Source organism: Macrobrachium nipponense, chromosome 18 (assembly GCF_015104395.2).
Source record: "Macrobrachium nipponense isolate FS-2020 chromosome 18, ASM1510439v2, whole genome shotgun sequence".
NCBI classification, from domain to species: domain Eukaryota; kingdom Metazoa; phylum Arthropoda; class Malacostraca; order Decapoda; family Palaemonidae; genus Macrobrachium; species Macrobrachium nipponense.
This window is the reverse complement of record NC_087211.1, coordinates 82,653,344-82,672,519: the sequence shown is the minus strand read 5'-3', so window position 1 is coordinate 82,672,519 and position 19,176 is coordinate 82,653,344. Positions and strand designations below refer to the sequence as shown.

Below are 19,176 nucleotides of genomic sequence, written 5' to 3'. Positions count from 1 at the left end.
TGAAACAGGGGCTGGTTATGCCCGTAGACACATAATTTCTGCATACATATGTTTGCTAGTTATGATAATTGTAATAGTGTAAGGCTGTACTCATTATTCTGTGATACTGAAAGAATTTCCAGGAACTCTCCGTTCATTATAGAAAGACAGTAGTGATTCCTACATACTTTATTGTAATTATATCTTAGTATAATTGCTTTCAGGGGAAATTTACAATAAGAAATCCTGAAAATAAGAGAGTTTAGCAAAAACTGCTTTTAAAATGATCAGGAAACAGACAACATGGGATTCCACTGATATATGTTTATTTATTTTTTTTACTTTATTTAACATTCGAGTCAATTTCTTCTTCAATTGTCTTCATACATTTAACTACTGTATAAAAGTAGACGTTCAGCCATGTATAGAATTCCAAATATTTTAAAAGTGGGCTTTCCATGATGTTCTGGTGCAATCATTTAAAACACTGAAAGCTTTTTTTTTTTATGTAAATGCCTTTGTCATATTGTCTATAATAGATTTATTCTGACTTATTTTTGCTTTGTACTTAAATCTCCTGACGCCAGTAATTCTACTGAAGGAAATATTTTTCATGTCTCATAACCTTTTCCATTGGAAAATTAGCCTACTGACTATAATTTTATCAATAAGTCTTGTTTACATTTACTTCAGTAAATAAGAAGTACATAAGAGCTTAAGTGCACATGTATAAATGTTTTTTGAGGTCCTTCGAAAATGTACAACTTGTCTGCTAAATATATAGTTCTGTACCAATGGCTTTTTTATAATCTTATTTCAATATAGGCACATATATGTGGCTACTACGTGTATTTTCAGCTTGACCCTTCAGTCACACTGAATGTTTGCTGGTTTTCTTTCATTTTGTAAGAAATGAACTTCTGTATACCTTGTAATTACAGGTATATTTCAAGTAGACTTCGTTCACTCTGTATATCGTACAAATCTATTAGTATTATACGTCTGGTATAACAGTCTCAGATCATAGTACAGTAATCAAACCTTGCATTTTGTAGGAATATGTAAATTTATACAAATTCCTCGGTTAATGCTACACAGATTTTGTTGTGCCATAATAATGATGTTTTCGTAGGGTTTTTTTTTTTTTTTTTTTTTTTTTTTTTTTTTTTTTTTTTAGAGGAAATATTGTAGTGCTTTTGGAAAACATGTAAAGGTACAGGGGAGGAAAACTCTGGAACTCTGCTGTTTTACACTTATCAAACCTTCATCAGTAAAGTTACCTCACTTGAATACGTAGAAAAAATTTAAGAGGCTAACTTTGAACTTCCCATAATACATAACATTTTAAGCATTCAACTGCTCAGTAAAATACGCATCTAATTAGAATATATATTCGCCAATTATGCAAGCCTGTATATAAACTCTGATATAATGGTAAACTGTTCATTAAACCTTTATGGTTTGTCATTTACTTTTACTTTATGACCAGGAGAGAACCTTGGATATAAATGTGCTTATTTAAAATGAAGATATATCTGTCTAATTTTCATCTATTACACTTGTCAGCTTCAACGTTGGATGATAGTGGAGTTCCTTTGATATTATTTCGAAATAGATATGAAATAATTTTATTTTATGCTACATTTTACGTATCCATGGAAGTTTAAATGTTTTAATAGTTAATATTAAAATATTTATACTCATTTAAAGTTCAGGATGTATAAACTAGATAAAAAAATAGTTCAATATTATTATTGCTGAACACTAAGAACAGATCTAACAGCAGCGATCAGTCAACGGAACGACAATAACAAACGCGTGGATCTTTCAACGTGGTTGTGATAAAACTTCCGTAAGTAATAATGTATATTATGGCCACGGTATTTTCTCCTTTTGATCAACAGCTTAGATAAGTATAAGTTGTTTTGATAATGTTAGCCTAGCGAATTTTACAGGCAGGTGTATACTGCAGAGATAATACAGTTTAAGACAGTTTGTAGGCGCCTGGTTAACAGTGCACTTGGCCTGGCTACCTAGCTACCTAATACCTAGCTAGCTACCAGGTAGCCTAGTAGGTATACTACCCTTTTTTGGGACCTTATCTAATACTAATATATAAAACTAGTCAGTTATTTCATGGAAAATTAATGTTAATTCATGGTAACTTACTTTTATTTGTAATTCTATGCGATCTCTGCCCAGTTTAGGCTAGGTATTAGGTACTAGGCTAGGCTACCTAAGACCTTGGAAATTTATTTTCTTACTTTTAGAGTTGCTGATGAAGGAGGTGATGTTGTTGGTCATTTATTATTAACCTCACATCTTTATTTGGGACCCTTTGAAATGGGGATTTTAAGTGGGGTAAAAAACAGGGAGAAAGAACGAACATGTGGTTGTTATCATGGCCACCCATGAAGTTATAAAGGAGCCATGGTACCTATGTTCAAGAAGGGATTGGCTATGGAAACCTATACCCTAACGTAACTTAGTAGGCCATGTTACTTAGCCAGGGGTGAACAGATCCCCCTGTTGAAAGATATTATAAAAGGAACTACCTATAGGTATACCTACTAGTAGGCTAACCTAATCTACCCTAACTTAACCTAACTTAGTAAGCCATGTTACTTAGCCAGGGGGAAACAGACCCCCCTCCCCCCAGTTGAAGGAAATTCCACTTTTTTACCTAAAGCTCCCCTGTAACACTGCGTGATATTCATTACCGAACACAGCCTAACCTAATCTTGGAGGATGCAGCGTCCTACCCTGGCTGGAAGCTTTACCCCCTGGGGTCCCTTAGCAGGGATATATCCTAACCTAACAGAAGGAACAGGATCTTATCCAACAAGCTGGATGTAAGAGGGTAGTATTGCCCCAAGGTCCTCCTTGTGTATGCTTGTATAGGAGGTCAAAGGCTGAAAAGTTTACTTTGGGTTGTTGCACTAACCCAATTTGCCTTTTCTCATGTTAATGATGCCAAAATATAGTTATAAAGTATACAGTGGTCCCCCCGTATTCGCGGGGGATGCGTACCAGACCCCCCCGCGAATGTTTGGAACCCCTATAAAAATGCTAAAAACAGCCTATTTTGTTAGTTAAAACTTAAGAAAAACCCACTAAAAATTTTCATACATGGTTTTTTTTAATAGTTTTATCACAAAAAGTGCATTTTATGATGAAATTCATCAAAAAAAACCAGGAATTTGTGGATATTTACCATAGAAAAATACCGCGAATGCGCGAATTTTCCGCGAATAATGCAGGGAAACGTTCCCGAGAGAAATCCGCGAATGTGTCAGTCCGCGAATCTGGAGAATGCGAATACGGGGGGTCCACTGTATGTATAATTTATTTTGAATTTAACGTTTATAAAAGGCCCACATTTATATGCAAGTAGAAAGTTGAAAGAAAATAGTGAATAACACAGGTTACCATAGTGCTTATGTTAAAGTAGGGTTTCTGTAACTATTTACTTTAGTAATAGTTGTAATAGTTGATTCTCATTTTCTATTATGGTCTTTATCACCCATTTTCTGTGTTACCTTTTTGCTGTCGTAGCAAATAGAAATTCAAATAGAGTACATAGACAAGTAAACAAATATTCAAGTTGCTAAAAGTTTAATGCAGTAGGCCTTTACTTTAGTTGAGCAGCCTGATTGCCGCCAGTTACCAACCAGGACAGGTTACTAACTTTTTTAGGTGTCTGAGGGGCCAAAGCCCCCTGTCCAGTTTAGGGCACATAGCCCTAAGTTAGTTTAGGTAGGTATTATCGGGTTAGGTCAGGACCTGGCATTATAGGAAAGGTAATGTCTATTTATGTATGAAGAACCTGTCCAGGTTGACAATAGGCGGGAATCAGGCCACGCACCTAAAGTAAAGTTTTACCATTCTGAGGCAAATTGTGATGAAAATCGTAGTTGGTATCAAATAAATCACATTTCCCACATGTTTGTATTTCTGTAACTATGAATTAGTAATAGGTCTTTATTGATAATGAAATTACATATACTTCTGTAGCTTGATAGCTGCTTTATTATGCATTGTGATTTGAAATGGGTACAGCAATTTTTCTATACATGTAAGTATTTATTTAGATAAGAATTTAAAATCACTCCATGTTAAAAAAAGTCAGGTAATAGACTATCTTTTTACATGTGTATCAGACAGTAATGTATGTTATAGGCCTAACAACTGTTCTAAGATCTCATGCAGATTTGATGTGTACATTATACACATGTGCATCATAGGAATTAATCCTGACTGAGATATATTTTTTCTTTTACAGATTATTTTTTGGAATCACAAATATGACAGGGGCACAGAAGAAAGTACTGAGGGTCCTCTGTCTCCATGGCTATAGGCAGACTGGTACTAGCTTTCGTGAAAAGACAGGGGCATTCAGGTGAGGTCATTTAAATTTATTTCTGTAATGAGTTGTGGGAGGATGACATTACCTGATTGTCCTCTCCCATCCAATTCTTCATTTATTTTTTTATGAAATTTTAATGTAAACTTTTTTATCAATATGACTACTATGCAGGGTCTCTTTATGTCTTAGAGAGATAACACGGCAGGTTCAAATCTGACTCCAAAATATGGGTGAATTTTTAAAATACTGTAATGCTCATTCCAGTTATTGGAGCATTGCTTTCACATTTAGGGTTCTTCAACTTTTGTCCACCTCTTAGGACAGATAGAATCGAAGGCAGTTCTGTTTAAACCCCACTTCCCCATCACTCAAACCTTTCCCCTCTCTCTGCCACAGGGTGGTTTCTATCTTTTTTTTTCACATAGTATTTTGGTTCCAGTTTTGCTGAAGTTGGGGAGGGTTCCTCCTTTTATCAGTCTTCATAGCACCCATCAGGCCACTTGCTATATGAATTTACTGTGTAGAAGATGGTAATCCTTGTACAGTAGTGCCTCGAGATACGAAAGGCTCAACTTACGAAAAATCCAAGTTACGAAAGCCAATACGAAAAATTTTACTGCTCTACATACGAAAAGTTTTCAAGATACGAAAGGTTGTTGCTATAAAGTCCCGAGATTCGCCCGGACCACCGAGAACAATTTTAAAACTCCCGCGCTGCCAACTGAGTAAACTCGCCACCATCCTCCCGCTCTCCCATTGGTTCCTGATGCTAGTCACCCCATAAGGTCCTGCTCTCCTATTGGTCAGCATCTACCCCTTGTGCTTTAAGTATTCTATTGGTAAAAGGTTGCTGTAAATTGAAAAACTTAGTATTCATGCAATACTTTATTTCAAAAAATAAAAAAAACATTAGGTAAAGATAGAATAAAGAATAGAAATGAATGGTTATATACTGTTTTGGTAGTTTCAGTAGTTGAAGAGAGAGAATGAAAATTTATGGCTTACTGTGTAAAAGTGATTGCTTGGCGATCGTTCGATACTCATAAGTGCTGGATGTAAACAGACGTTTGGAAGCTTTTTTTTGTTTTTTTTGTTTTGTTTATAGTTAATGGTTACTTAATAATTATTTGAAATGAGTACATGCAATACATTTAATAAAAAAAATGTTAATTAGATATCATAAAATATAAAATAAATCAGACTGCCAACAAATACGCATTTTTTAGAATTCTTCTTCTGTTTTATTATTACGTTACATATACGTATTACGCATGTTTCATTATAGCTGTCATAACTCGGTATCTCCGTTAGGTAAAGATAGAATAAAGAATAGAAATGAATGGTTATTATACTGTTTGGTGGTTTCATTAGTTGAAGAGAGATACTAATGACAATTTATGGCTTACTGTGTGCTAGGAAAAATGATTGCTTGGCGCTCGTTCCATACTTGTAAGACGGGTAAGATCTGAATGTAAACAATCGATTGAAAGGTTTGTTTTTTGTTTGTTTGTGTATTATAGTTAATGATTAATTAATAATTATTTGAAATGAGTACATACTGATTATTTATACATTTTATTGGCATATTCTAAGCTTTTAGCTCTTAGGTTTAGATGTCAGAATCATAGACTAGGCTACAGTAGCAACCGCTAACATAGGCTAGGCTTATTGCTAAGGGACATATGCCAAAGTCCTAATATATGCAGTAAAAATGGGGTTGAACATTATATGCAGTTGAATAATACTCAAGTATGTACAGTATTTTGCCTTTTTGGAGTCATATTTCTTCCATCGTAACCCAAGAACATGTGTTTTAGGTCTGGAAATATAATTTACTGGGGTGTTTTTGGAGGGCTTGGAACGGATTAGCCATTTTACATGTTAAATGTGTTCCAAGATACGAAAAACTCTTGATACGAAGGCCGTCTCGGAACGGATTAATTTCGTATCTCGAGGTACCACTGTATTTTGAGGTTCAGGCAATGGGTACTTTATTCTTGCTTTTGTTTATCCTAACTTTTATAGTTTTTTTTCCTTAAGGAGCAGGTCTGTTGCTCTCTTCATGATTAAGCCTCACTGTTCTTTTGTTTCCTTTTTCATGTTTTTATTGGCCCTACCTTATTTATGAGACAGATTATATTAAAGAAATGGCTTTAAGGTACAAGTAAATTCAAGTTTGGAACTTTAGAAGTATGTACTACATTAATTTAAAATTGTGTATTTGTATAGTAATGACCTTTATTTTTTTTTAAAGCTGAAGCTGCAGTTCTAATTGAACAATGCTGCTGAATTGCTACATTTGCTCAGTATCTGGATGTACAAGGTCACTGAATTAGCCATGTATAGTGTTGTCACAAATTGTAACTAATGTTAGTATGCTTTGGAACCTATATGCTATGGTAGACTGTTTGCAACTTGAAGTACACTAACAGAATTGTGAACACTTAAGTAACAAACTGATAACTTATTAATTAAATAAAGAACAAATTCATTCCTGCTCTCTACCAACGTTTCCGAAATTTTAGGTGTTGTCAGTTTTATTTTTCTATTCCCTCATATTTATTTTATTTATCACCATTTCCTATACCTTGTCTATCTCTGCAGGCTGAGTTCCCTTAGAAGCCCTATTATGTTTTTAGTCTTTTCATTCTGTCCGTAATTGTTTTCAGCAGAAGATTTAAAGTGGGAAAGAGAGAAAATGAAGATGTATGGGACATGGACATAATGAGATAGCATAGAAACGTTATCCTGAAATCTGTGACCTCATTTGATTTCAGAAAGTTACTGAAGAAGAGGGTGGAATTTGTGTTCATGACTTCACCACTTGTAGTGCCTCCATTGGAAGGCAGTGAAAATGAAGATGGGGGCTCTGGATGGTGGTTTAGTCGTCCTGATGACTACTTTAGAGCTCAAGACGAATCAGATTGTGTTAAAGGTTATGAGGTAAGAAAAGTGATGCGTTCTGGTAGTATGTAAACCTTCTGAAATGTTTTTTTTTTGTACATGAACTTTCCTGTCAGATATATACTTAGCTTTAGTCTCCGACGTTCCCGACAGAATTTCAAATCTCACGGCACACGTGACAGGTAGGTCAGGTGGTCTACCTTTCCCGCCGCTGGGTGGCGGGTGTATGAACCAATCCCGTTTTCTAATCAGATTTTCTCTGTCGCTGGGACCGGCAACAACTGTTGTGGGTTCCTCCTGATAGTCGATTTCGCTCTCGCTTGCCTGGGATCATTTTGGAAGGATTTTTGGTGACGTACTGGATCTTTTTGGCTTGGCATACGCTTTTTGTGGACTGTTTTGATTTTGCTCTGGATTTTTCCTCTAAGATGGCTGATTTGGATTCTCTTGCTAAGACACCTGTTATGTTTAGGGTTTGTTCAGTAGATGTATGTAAGGTGAGGTTGCCGAAGGCTTCGGTGGACCCTCACACTGTGTATGAGGTGTAGGGGGAATGAGTGTTCATTTATTATCCCATGTAAGGAATGTGAGGGATTAAATAAGGATGAGTGGAAGTCTCTTTCTTCCTACTTAAGGAAGTTAGAGAGAGATAAGGTGCGTAAAGCTTCCTCTCGAAGCTCTAGTAGGTCTCGTATTAGCGAGTTAGAATCAGATCCTAACCTTCTTGTAGCAGTAGAACCTCCTTGCCCTGTTTCAGCTCCTGCTCCCCGCGCCGAAGCCAAGGATACGTCTTCGGAGGCGGCTGTGTTGAAAGCTACTATTCGCAGCATGGAGCTCAAGATTCACTCCTTGGAACAAGGTAAGAGTGGCAGTGATAGTGATCTGTGCAGTGCCCCCAGTGTTGTGGAGGGGGCGTCTGACCGGCTCCGTAGTGCTTCCAGGCCTAGACCTCTTCCAAACTCCCAGTTCCAGTGGAGGAGGAAAGTCGACAGCCGCAGGAAGGCTAGGGAGAGCCCCCCACCGGTCAGGCGTCCCTTCGGCAGATCCTGATGTGCGTTCCCAGGCTGCCTCGGATCGTATCAAGCAGGACATCCTTCGCCAATGCTTCTCGTCTGCTTCGCCCTCACCGAAGCGCAGATGGAACTCCACGGATGCTTCGCGCCCTTTGAAGAGAGCCTGGAAGGCGCCCTGCAGCTTTTTTGCTTTCAGCCCGGATGTTTTTCTGGAGGAGCCTTCGCTGGATGTGAAGAGGCCCAGGAGATCTCGTGACTGCTCTTCTCCACGCGCGCCTCGCTCTGCTCCTACGGAAGAGGAGCCTGTGAAGTCCCCCGCTAGTATTCTCGCCGGGCTCCAAGCTCAGATTACGGCCCTCGCTGACTCCTTGGGCGGTAGTTCTCGTAGGAGGAAGGACGTTTCTCTTCCAGTCAAGAAATCCAGGCGTCCTTCTTCAGTCGTACGCTCTCCTCTACGTAGGCTCTCTTCGCCGGATGTTGCGGCTTCTTCCGAGCGAGGGGTTTCTCGCGGGAAGCTCCCCTCTCCTGACTGCCTCTCCTCCTCATCCAGGCGCTCTTTGGCTGACGACCACTCTTCACCGGACAGGCTCCATTCTCCTGGCAGACGCTCTTCTCCTGCCAGGCACTCATCCCCAAGTGTACGCCATTCGCTGGACAGGCGCGCTTTACAGGACAGGCGCCAATCGCCTGGCAGGCGCTCTTCTCCTGGCAGCCGCTCTCCTCTGGATAGGCGCCTAGAGCCTCGTAGGCTCCTCTCTCCTGTTCGGCGCTCTTCACCTGGGAGCCGCTTTCCTCTTGTCAGGCGCCAAGAGCCTCGCAAGCGCCTTTCGCCTAGTAGGAGCTCTACCCCTAGTAGCCGCTCTCCTTGCGACAGGCGCCAGGATTCTCGCAGGCACTACTCGCCTAGCAGGCGCTCTTCTCCTGGATACTATTCGCCTCTTGGTAGGAGCCAAGAACCTCAAGGGCGCCCTTGTCTTGAGAGACGTTCTTCGGGTGAAAGGCACTCTCCCTCGTACAAGTTATCTTCTGCTTCGAAGCGCGAGTCTTCCCACAGACATTCCATGCCTGATAGACACTCTTCTGTTTCAGCTTGTTGATCTCTAGATGACTTTGCTTCCCCTGTCAGGCGACAAGCATCGCGTAGACGCCCTTCTCCTGACAAGACCGCCTCTTCTTCAAAGGACCCTCCTCGTTCGTCGGTAGAAGAAGACCAGGAAGGCTCTGACGAAGATTCTAGCAATACTGCAGCGGTTTCTTCTTATAAGAAGCTTACAGCTTTACTGCTCCAGGAGTTCGGAGATTCCCTCAGCCCTGCCGCTCCTCCGTCTCCTCATTTGTTGTTCTCGACATCCAAGACGACGAAAGGATCCTCCTGTGTCAGGATGAAACCCACTTTATCCATGAAGAAGGCACTTAGGGGTTTTGGATCTTGGCTGCTCTCCAAAGAAGAAGTGGGGAAGACGATGTTTGCCTTCCCACCATCTAAATTGTCAGGGCGTACTGGATTTTGGTACGAAACGGGAGAGCCCTTGGGTCTGGGTCTCCCATCTTCGGCCGACTCAGACTTCTCGGCGTTGGTGGATGCAACCAGGAGATCAGCCCTTAACTCTGCAAAGACATCTTGGGCCATGAATGAACTCGATCACATGCTGAAGGGTATGTTCAGAGTTCTAGAAGTTTTTAACTTCTTTGATTGGTCTCTGGGAGTCTTGGCTAGGAAGACGCAGACTCCAGATGCAATTTCTCCTGAAGACCTACACTGCGTACTATCCTGTATGGATAAGTCCGTAAGGGACGGAGCGAGTGAGATCGCATCTTTGTTCGGTGCAGGAGTAGTCAAGAAGAGAGCCGTGTACTGCTCCTTCTTGACTAAGACGGTCTCACACGCACAGAGGTCTTCACTTTTATTCTCTCAGCTCTTCCCCAAGAAATTGGTGCAGGATATCTCGACCTTGCTCTCAGCTAAGGCTACTCAGGACCTGCTGGCACAGTCGACGAGGAAGCCTCGACCTACATTCTCCGTCAAGAGCAAAAAGGAGAAACCAGTGACGCAGGAACCCTTTCGAGGGGGTTCTTCCTCCAGACCTTCTTCTTTTCGGGGGCGAAGGCCCAGCAGGAGAGATAAGACCTTCTCAAGGTCGGTCAAGACAACCAAGTAGCGGACAAGTCCTTCAGACGACGGTAGGCGCCAGACACCTAAGATTTGCAGATGTTTGGGCCCAGAGAGGTGCGGACATCTGGACCCTCTCTATTGTAAAAAGGGGTTACCTCATTCCTTTCGCCTCAAGACCTCCCTTAACGACCACTCCAAGGGAGTTAACGGCCAAGTACAAGGACCCCATCATGAACCAAGCCCTCGTTCTAGCAGTAGATCAGATGCTAGAAAAGGAGGCAATAGAACTGGTATCGGATCTTCAATCATCAGGCTTTTACAACCGCCTTTTCCTAGTTCCGAAATCCTCAGGGGGATGGAGACTGGTTCTGGATGTAAGCGCCCTGAACTTCTTTGTGGAGAAAAAGAAGTTTGCGATGGAAACCAAGTCATCGGTGTTGGCTGCTCTTCGTCCAGGGGACTGGATGGTGTCCCTGGACTTACAGGACGCTTACTTCCATGTGCCGATCCATCTTTCCTTGAGGAAGTTTCTCAGGTTCATGATGAGGGGAAAAGTGTATCAGTTCAGGGCCTTGTGCTTTGGCCTCTCGACGGCCCCTCAGGTTTTCACGGGGATCTTGAGGAATGTCGCTCAGTGGCTTCACTTGGAAGGGGTGAGGATATCCCTTTATCTAGATGATTGGCTTATAAGGGCCAACTCGATAGGAACGTTGTCTGGAGGACTTGCGGAAGACCTTGGATTTGACGAGTTCGCTGGGACTCAGTCAACTATAAAAAATCCCAGCTCATCCCCAATCAAGAATGTGTATATCTGGGGATTTGGATGGACTCTCGGAGTTTTCGGGCTTTTCCGTACCCGGAAAGGATAGCCCGAGGCTTCGAGAAGGTGGCAGCCTTCTTAGGGAAAGATGTATGCACAGCGAGGGAGTGGATGAGTCTGTTGGGGATGCTCTCCTCGCTGGAGCAATTCGTTTCCCTAGGAAGGTTACATCTGAGACCTCTCCAGTTCTTTCTATCTCAGAACTGGAGTCGTCGTTCTCAGGATTTGACGTTCTCTCTCACAGTGACTCAGCAGATCAAGGAGAAACTTTTGTGGTGGGCAGATCCCAACAGATTTGTACAAGGTCTGTCTCTGCAATCCCTGAACCCCAGCCTAGTGTTGTTCTCCGACGCGTCGGAGACAGGTTGGGGGGCGACTCTGGGAACGTTGGAGGTGTCAGGCACCTGGGAGGGTGAGCAGGTGTCCTGGCACATCAACAGAAAGGAGCTGATGGCTGTTTGGCTGGCTTTGAAAGCCTTCGAGTCCCACGTCCGAGACTCCATTGTTCAGGTCAACTCGGACAACACCACAGCTCTGTCATACATCAGGAAACAGGGGGGGACACATTCCTTCTCCCTGTACGAGACAGCAAGAGACCTTTTGCTTTGGACCGAAGGAAGGAGTGTCAGACTCCTCACCAGATTCGTGCAGGGGGAAAGGAATGTAAGAGCAGACCTCCTCAGCAGAAAAGATCAGGTCCTTCCAACGGAGTGGACACTTCATCAAGATGTATGCCAGAGCCTGTGGAGGTTGTGCGGCAGGCTGCATCTAGACCTCTTCGCCACCTTGAAGAATGCAAGACTGGACCTGTATTGCTCTCCGATTTTGGATCCAAGGGCAATAGCGATCGATGCCCTTCTGCTAGATTGGAAGGGTCTGGATGTGTACGCTTTTCCTCCCTTCAAGATCCTAGGAGAGACGTTAAAGAAGTTCGCTCTCAGTCTGACTGGCTTCAGACTGTCCAAAGTCTCGTCAGAGCGAAGGGATTTTCGTCTTCAACTGCAAAAGCGATTGCAAGAGCAAGGAGATCTTCCACCTTGCAAGTATACCAGTCGAAGTGGGATGTTTTTAGACGTTGGTGTAGGAGCAAGAAAGTTTCCTCTTCCAGTACCTCTGTGATCCAAATTGCTGACTTCATCCTTTCCCTTAGGGAAGAATGTGGATTGGCGGTCTCAACTATTAAAGGATACCGCAGTATGTTAGCGGCAGTGTTCAGACACAGAGGCCTGAACATTTCCGACAATAAAGACCTTCATGACCTGATTAGGTCTTTTGAAACTATGAAGAAAGGGGGCCGCAAGAACACCCAATTGGAATCTTGATGTAGTTCTTCAATTTCTGAGCTCATCTAGGTTTGAACCTCCGCGATCAGCGTCATTCAGGGATCTTACCAAGAAGTCCCTTTTCCGTATGGCTTTGGCATCCGCCAAGAGGATGAGTGAGCTGCAAGCCATAGAAGGTAATGTGGGTGCTTTCAAAGACCAGTCCATGGTTTGTTCTTTCCTTCCCTCATTCTTTATGCAAAGAAATGAGAACCACGTCGAAACCATGGCCCAGAAGTTTCGAGGTACAAGGATTGTCTTCGCTAGTAGGGGAAGAGCCAGAGAGGACTCTTTGCCCGGTAAGAATCATGAAGTATTACCTAAGGAGGAAAGAACAACTTAAGGGCAATAGAGACGTCCTTTGGTGCTCTGTGAGAGACCCCAGTAGGCCCTTGTCGAAGAATGCTCTGTCATTCTTCTTGAGAAGTCTGATCAAGGAAGCTCATGTAGCATGCGATGAGGACCAGTTTAAGCTCCTTAAGGTTAAGGCCCATGAAGTGAGGGCCATTGCCCCTTCGCTAGCCTTCAACAAAAATATGTCAGTGCTAAACCTTATGAAGTCTACTTTTTGGAGATGCCAATCGGTCTTCGCAAACCACTACTTAACCCTCTTAAGCCGGGAGCCCTAAAAATCAAAACGTCTCCGTATGCCGGGCCTGGTTTGGAGTGAGCGCGGAAGTGGAAAAAATAATTTTTTCAAAAAATTACAGCGCGCGTACTTTTGAAGATTAAGAGTTCATTTTTGGCTCCTTTTTTTGTCATTGCCTGAAGTTTAGAATGCAACCATCAGAAATGAAAAATAATATCATTATCATATGTAAATAATGCGATATATGGTAGTCGAAAAAAAAAAAATTCATACATAATTGTATTCAAATCACGCTGTGCAGAAAACGGTCAAAGCTAACCAGTTACTTTTTTTTGCGTTGTATTGTACACTAAATTGCAATCATTTTGATATATAATACATTGTAAAACAATAAAAGTAACACCGAAAAAATATTATCACAAAATGATGTACGAATTCGTAACGCGCGGACGCAAAAAAATATTTTTTTCAAAAATTCACCGTAATTCTAAATAATGTTCTAGAGACTTCCAATTTGTTTCAAATTAAGACAAATGATTGAATATTACGATACTGTAAGATTTTTTAGATTAGAATTGCAGATTTCGACCATTTCGGACGAGTTCAAATTTATTGACCCAAAAAAAAAAAAAAAAAAAAAAAAAAAAAAAAAAAAAAAAAAAAAACAACAAAGAGAATGTCGAAATTTTAATATATATATTTTTTCATATGCACATATTCGAAGATGGAAAAAGCTACAACCTTCAATTATTTTTTATTGTATTCTTCATGAATTTGCGCACATTTTGATATATGAAACTCTATAAAAAGGCTAATATGAAAAGGAGCAAATGTTAGGATAATGCCATGTACGTATTTCGGAGACTTGCGGCCGCGAATCGGCGCGCGGAGTGAAGGTAAATATATTTTTCAAAAATTCACCATAAATCACAATATTGTTTTAGAGACTTCAAATTTGTTTCAAAATGAAGAAACATGACGGAATATTACTAGGCCGTAAGAGTTTTAGCTTACAATTGCGTTTTTTCAACTATTTCGGTAGAGTCAAATTTGACCGAACGTGGTTTTTTTTGTTTTTTTTTTTTCTATTTATCGTGATTTATATGCAAATATTTCGAAAAAAGAGAAAAGCTACAACCTTCAATCATTTTTAGTTGTATTCTACATGAAATTGCGCACATTTTCATATATAAAACTTTATGAAACAGCTAATTTTAAATGGTGCAAACATTTCGACAATCGCACAAAAAAATTCTGATTTTTTCGGAAGAGTTACCGCGCGAACGTAATTTTTTTTTTTCATAAATTCACCATAAATCAAAATATTGTGCTAGAGACTTCCAAGTCGTTGCAAATGAAGGTAAATGATTGAATATTACTAGAATATAAGAGTTTTAGCATTACAATTGCGTTTTTCGACCATTTCGGTAGAGTCAAAGCTGACCGAAAGTTGAAATTTTTGCACTTAACGTTATTTATATGAAAATATTTCAAAACTGATAAAAGCTACAACCATGGGTTGTCTTTTGTTGTATTGTGCATGAAATTGCGTACATTTCCATATATAAAACTTTATGTAACGGCAAATTTAAAAGGTGCAAACATTAGGACAATCGCACGAAAAAATTTATCGGAAGAGTTATCGCACGAACGTAAGGAAAAAAGTTTTGTTTTTTTCATAAATTCACCATAAATCGAAATATTGTGCTAGAGACGTCCAATTTGTTGCAAAATGAATGCAAATGATTGAATATTACTATAATATAAGAATTTTATTAGCTTACATTGCGTTTCTCGACCATTTCTGTAGAGTCAAAGTTGACCGAAGGTTGAAATTTTTGCACTTATCGTTATTATATTAAAATATTTCAAAATTGATAAAAGCTACAATCATGAGTATTTTTTAGTTGTATTGTGCATGAAATTGCGCACATTTTCATATATAATACTTCATGTAAAGGATAATTTAAAATGGTGCAATAATTATGTCAAAGTGACGAAATAATTTCCGAGATGTGTCACTGATACTTTTTAGTGCGATAAGAAAGAAATTCGCGCTTGCGCGCCTGCGTAGCGATTGTAAACAAAACAACGCCTTGATCCGTGAACTCCCAGCATCCCCCAAGGCGCGTGATACAAAAGTTTTCGGCTGGTAGGCCTATAAGTATTTTTCCGCGAATTTTAAAAACTTTTTTGAGCCGACGTATGATACGTCCAATCGCATACGGGAGACATTTTGACTCGACGTTTAAATACGTCCAATCGGCGTAAGAGGGTGTTAAAAGACGTGAAGATAACGTATGACAAGTGCTTCGCCTTAGGACCATACGTATCTGCGGATTCGGTGCTGGGGCAGGGAGCTGAAGCGTATCCTTGTTAGGTCACATATATTTTTTATCCCCTCTTGTTTGGTTTGTGTTTTTATGGTTGTGTGAAAGAGGATGCAGGTAGGCATCTCTTTCATGTCATAGTTCTAACACGAGTTAGATTGGTTAGGTGGTCGGATGGTTTTGGCTCCTTGCGGTAGTAGTGGACAATTCTATCATGTATGCGGGCGAACCCCCTTTGACAAGGTCCTACTTGGATTCTACCATGTAAGTGGATCAGAAATCCCTTTGGTAGATCCGAAGAGTCTTTCAGCAACAGGTCACGCCCTCGCTGTAGCTCTTCTGGCAATGCAGACTCATAGACAGTATCCATGAAGTCTTCTGCCTCAACAGGTAAGAACCAAGGTTTTTATATCCTACAACATCAGTTGTTTCCCTTTTCTATTTTGTTTAGCTGTCTCTTACCCTCCACCAAGGGTGCCAATCAGCTAAGTATATATCTGACAGGAAAGTTCATGTACAAAAATGATATTGTTAAGATACAATAAAGTTTTGTACATACTTACCTGGCAGATATATATGATTAATGGCCCGCCCAGCCTCCCCTCAGGAGACAGGTGGAAGAGAAAATCTGATTAGAAGATGGGATTGGTTCATACACCCGCCACCCAGCGGCGGGAAAGGTAGACCACCTGACCCACCTGTCGGGAACATCGGAGACTAAAGTTAAGTATATATCTGCCAGGTAAGTATGTACAAAACTTTATTGTATCTTAACAATATCATATTTATGTTAAAGCATCTGGAATGATGCAGCACAGAAAAGTCTTTTGATCATAAAATAATGGGGCTCATTATTCACAGGAATCTCTTGTTGCTGTTGAAGCCCAGTTTCAGGAAAATGGCCCATTTGATGGGATTTTAGGATTTAGCCAGGGGGCAGCTATGCTAGGGCTTATTTGTGGTCTTCAGCAACAAGGGAAGCTGAGCTATTCTTTCAAGTTTGCAATATTTGTATCTGCATTCAAGTCAAGATCACTTCCCCACCAGCACCTTTACAAAGAAAAAATCACTATACCTACCCTACATGTCTTTGGAGAAACAGATCAGGTAAGGGATGGAGGAGTTATGTTTCGTATTTGTTGATTAATTAATATTGTTTTGTGCGTAGCAGCTGTATTGAAGTATTTTGTTAAAGGAAAAACGTGTCAGTAATCCAATTCATAGTTGCAGTAAAGCCAGTTTGTGCAAAACTTACATCATGGAATAAAAGGATCTCTAAACTTAGCATACTTAGACATTTAGAAAAGAAAAGAAGATAGATTGTCCATACTAGACCCATCAATCATATTGACTCCAAGTTACTCTCATGAGATCCTCAAACATTCCCATTTTAATGTCTATAAAATGAAAGATGTAGATCTATGAGTGATTGTTTGTGCATGTGCACATGTGAGTTGAATGAAACTACCCAACCCATTCTATTTGCTTATCTTGTTATCAAGCACCATTAAGGGTTTTTCCAACATGACTTCAGCAGATCAAAATTTGATGCTTTTTCTTCATCATTTAACTGGTCTGTTTTCTTATTTTATATTTTTCTTGAAAGAGATTGAGTACAGTATTATGTATTACTCACAGTTTTATTAAAACCAGTATATCCTGTAATTGGTAATAACTGTTGCCAAGCATGCACACTCCCGTTGGGTCTTTTACTCACTCACGAACACACCTGCTCTGCCCAATTGTGCCCCGTGGCTGAGCACCACCTTTGCCCTCTTGCTCCTTTATGTCCCTCAAGTTGCCTTCACAGTCCTGGCAACCCATTGACCTTGCTTTCCATTTGCTTATCAAACCACGCATAACAGATCTAGTGGCTATTCCCAAAATTGGCAGTGTCCAGTGGATCAACTCTTAATCATAATAGTAATGTTGATATTGTCCAAGCTCTTTGTTGAAATTCATGATTCCAGAGAATTCAAAGGCCAAAGTTCTTTTACAGATTTTGCGATCGTTTTCAATAATGAAAAATGTATCCATTTATACAAATTTTAGATACAAAATCTAACAGATGAAAACAATGAAATTCACAGTTTTCTCATCCAGTTTTTATTTTAAATGATGGTTCTTGAAAATTTTTATTTTAAATGATGGTTCTTAAATGATAATCAATGAACAAATTCTTTGTATGTTATAATTTTAAGTGTTGTATTACTGTACTTGCAATGTTCTCTGTTTTACCTCCAGGTAATTCAAAAGCCAATGAGTGAGGAAATCCTTGAGTACTTCCATGATCCCCAAGTTTTGATGCACCCTGGAGGTCATTTCATTCCTGCGACTGGAGCGCAGAAACCTGCATACTTGAAGTTTTTAGAAAATATGTGTGAGATTTTGTGCGAAGACACGTTAATCCTCACATACATCTCCTGTGCTTGCAATGAGAAATTTAATAGGAAACTTCCAGTGCAAGTGTGTTGCAAATTCCCAAGAAAAATATTTCCGTCTGTCTAAATATTGCCAGCATTTTTGTGGCACATCTTATGCCACCTTAGATTACTCATTGAGACTGCTCAGTACATGACACTGGAATAGGATAACATATCAATAGAGGACAGTGTAAGACTTCCTATCCTCTTCAGTCAACTTAATTTTAACGTAGGTTATTTTTGTTATTATTTATTTTTATTGACTTATTGTAAGCTTTGAATGTCACTAAATAGTGCTGTTGTTTATGAAAAAATTGTTACTTTATCAAAGCCTTTAAAATGTATTAAGTTCACATGCAAATTCAGATCTTGTTTTATGGACATAAGCTGTAACCACTAGACGACAGAGGGGCTATTGCAGATTTAGAGTTGATCAGTAAACAATAATTTTTCAATCCAGTTATATGGGGATATATAGAAGTATGGAAAAGTCTCATCAGTAATTTATAGTTTTATAAAGTAATGTTTAGTGTATTTACACTTTTCCATATCAGTGTGGCACAGATGAGACATGTCCTTATGTCTGATGGTTTTGCTTTTACTGCATTTCCATAGGAGTAACAAGTTTCTTTATGATAAAACAATAAATAAATAAAGAGCAATAATGACATTATTAGCAATAAGCTGCAAAGTAAAATATATGAATGTGGAGATACAAGTAAACTTTGTGACCTGAAAATATCAAAGGGAAAATTAGTTTACCTTTTTGTGTCTCAAAGTGATTACAGCTTATACAAAACATTGCTTTGATTACTGTGAAATAGGGGAGTTATTTCAAATCTTATTTGCATGCTGCTTAGGAGATAATTACCTTGAGAGCTTTTGTGTCCAAATATGAGTTTTGTTTATATATCAAGAAACTGGTTAAGTATGCAAACAGTTATTAGTCTTAAAATCTGAGATACTGTACTTTTAGTTTATTTCTTACTCAAGACAATGCATCTTAGCTGTGTAATGTAGAATAGTGACTTCATATTCTTTATATATTAAATAATTTAAAGGTTAAGAATTGTATTTACTTTGTTATTACAATTTTACTATGAAAGTCTATGATTTTTCTTATAGGTATGTATTTGTTTACCAGTTACTGTGATGTTAAAATATATTCATGATATTTTGATATTAAAATCTGAATTTATTTTTTGTGTTTACAGAAGTTCCTTGAAGAAGGTAGTAAATAGAAAACACTGCAAAGCTTTTGGTTGTGATCGTCACACTGCATTTTAGTTTTATGGGTAAGATGTTTCGCAAAACAGA

The 19,176-nt window shown here is 39.5% G+C and overlaps 1 protein-coding gene across 1 annotated transcript; it reads left to right on the top strand.

The window, feature by feature from the left end:
• The first annotated feature begins 1,761 nt into the window (after positions 1-1,761).
• Positions 1,762-19,100, top strand: LOC135196669 (esterase OVCA2-like). Its single transcript, XM_064223504.1, has 6 exons — positions 1,762-1,831; positions 4,262-4,378; positions 7,123-7,288; positions 16,298-16,543; positions 17,681-17,902; positions 19,074-19,100. The coding sequence occupies exons 2-6, from the start codon at positions 4,284-4,286 to the stop codon at positions 19,098-19,100; spliced, it is 756 nt and encodes a 251-aa protein (XP_064079574.1). The 5' UTR covers positions 1,762-1,831; positions 4,262-4,283.
• The last annotated feature ends 76 nt before the right edge of the window (positions 19,101-19,176 follow it).

Excerpts from the sequence above, each read along its gene's own strand:
- LOC135196669 (XM_064223504.1), top strand. The coding sequence starts at position 4,284 with ATGACAGGGGCACAGAAGAAAGTACTGAGGGTCCTCTGTCTCCATGGC. Across the intron at positions 4,379-7,122 it reads GAAAAGACAGGGGCATTCAG|AAAGTTACTGAAGAAGAGGG; the intron begins GTGAGGTCATTT and ends ATTTGATTTCAG. Across the intron at positions 17,903-19,073 it reads ATAGGAAACTTCCAGTGCAA|AAGTTCCTTGAAGAAGGTAG; the intron begins GTGTGTTGCAAA and ends TTGTGTTTACAG.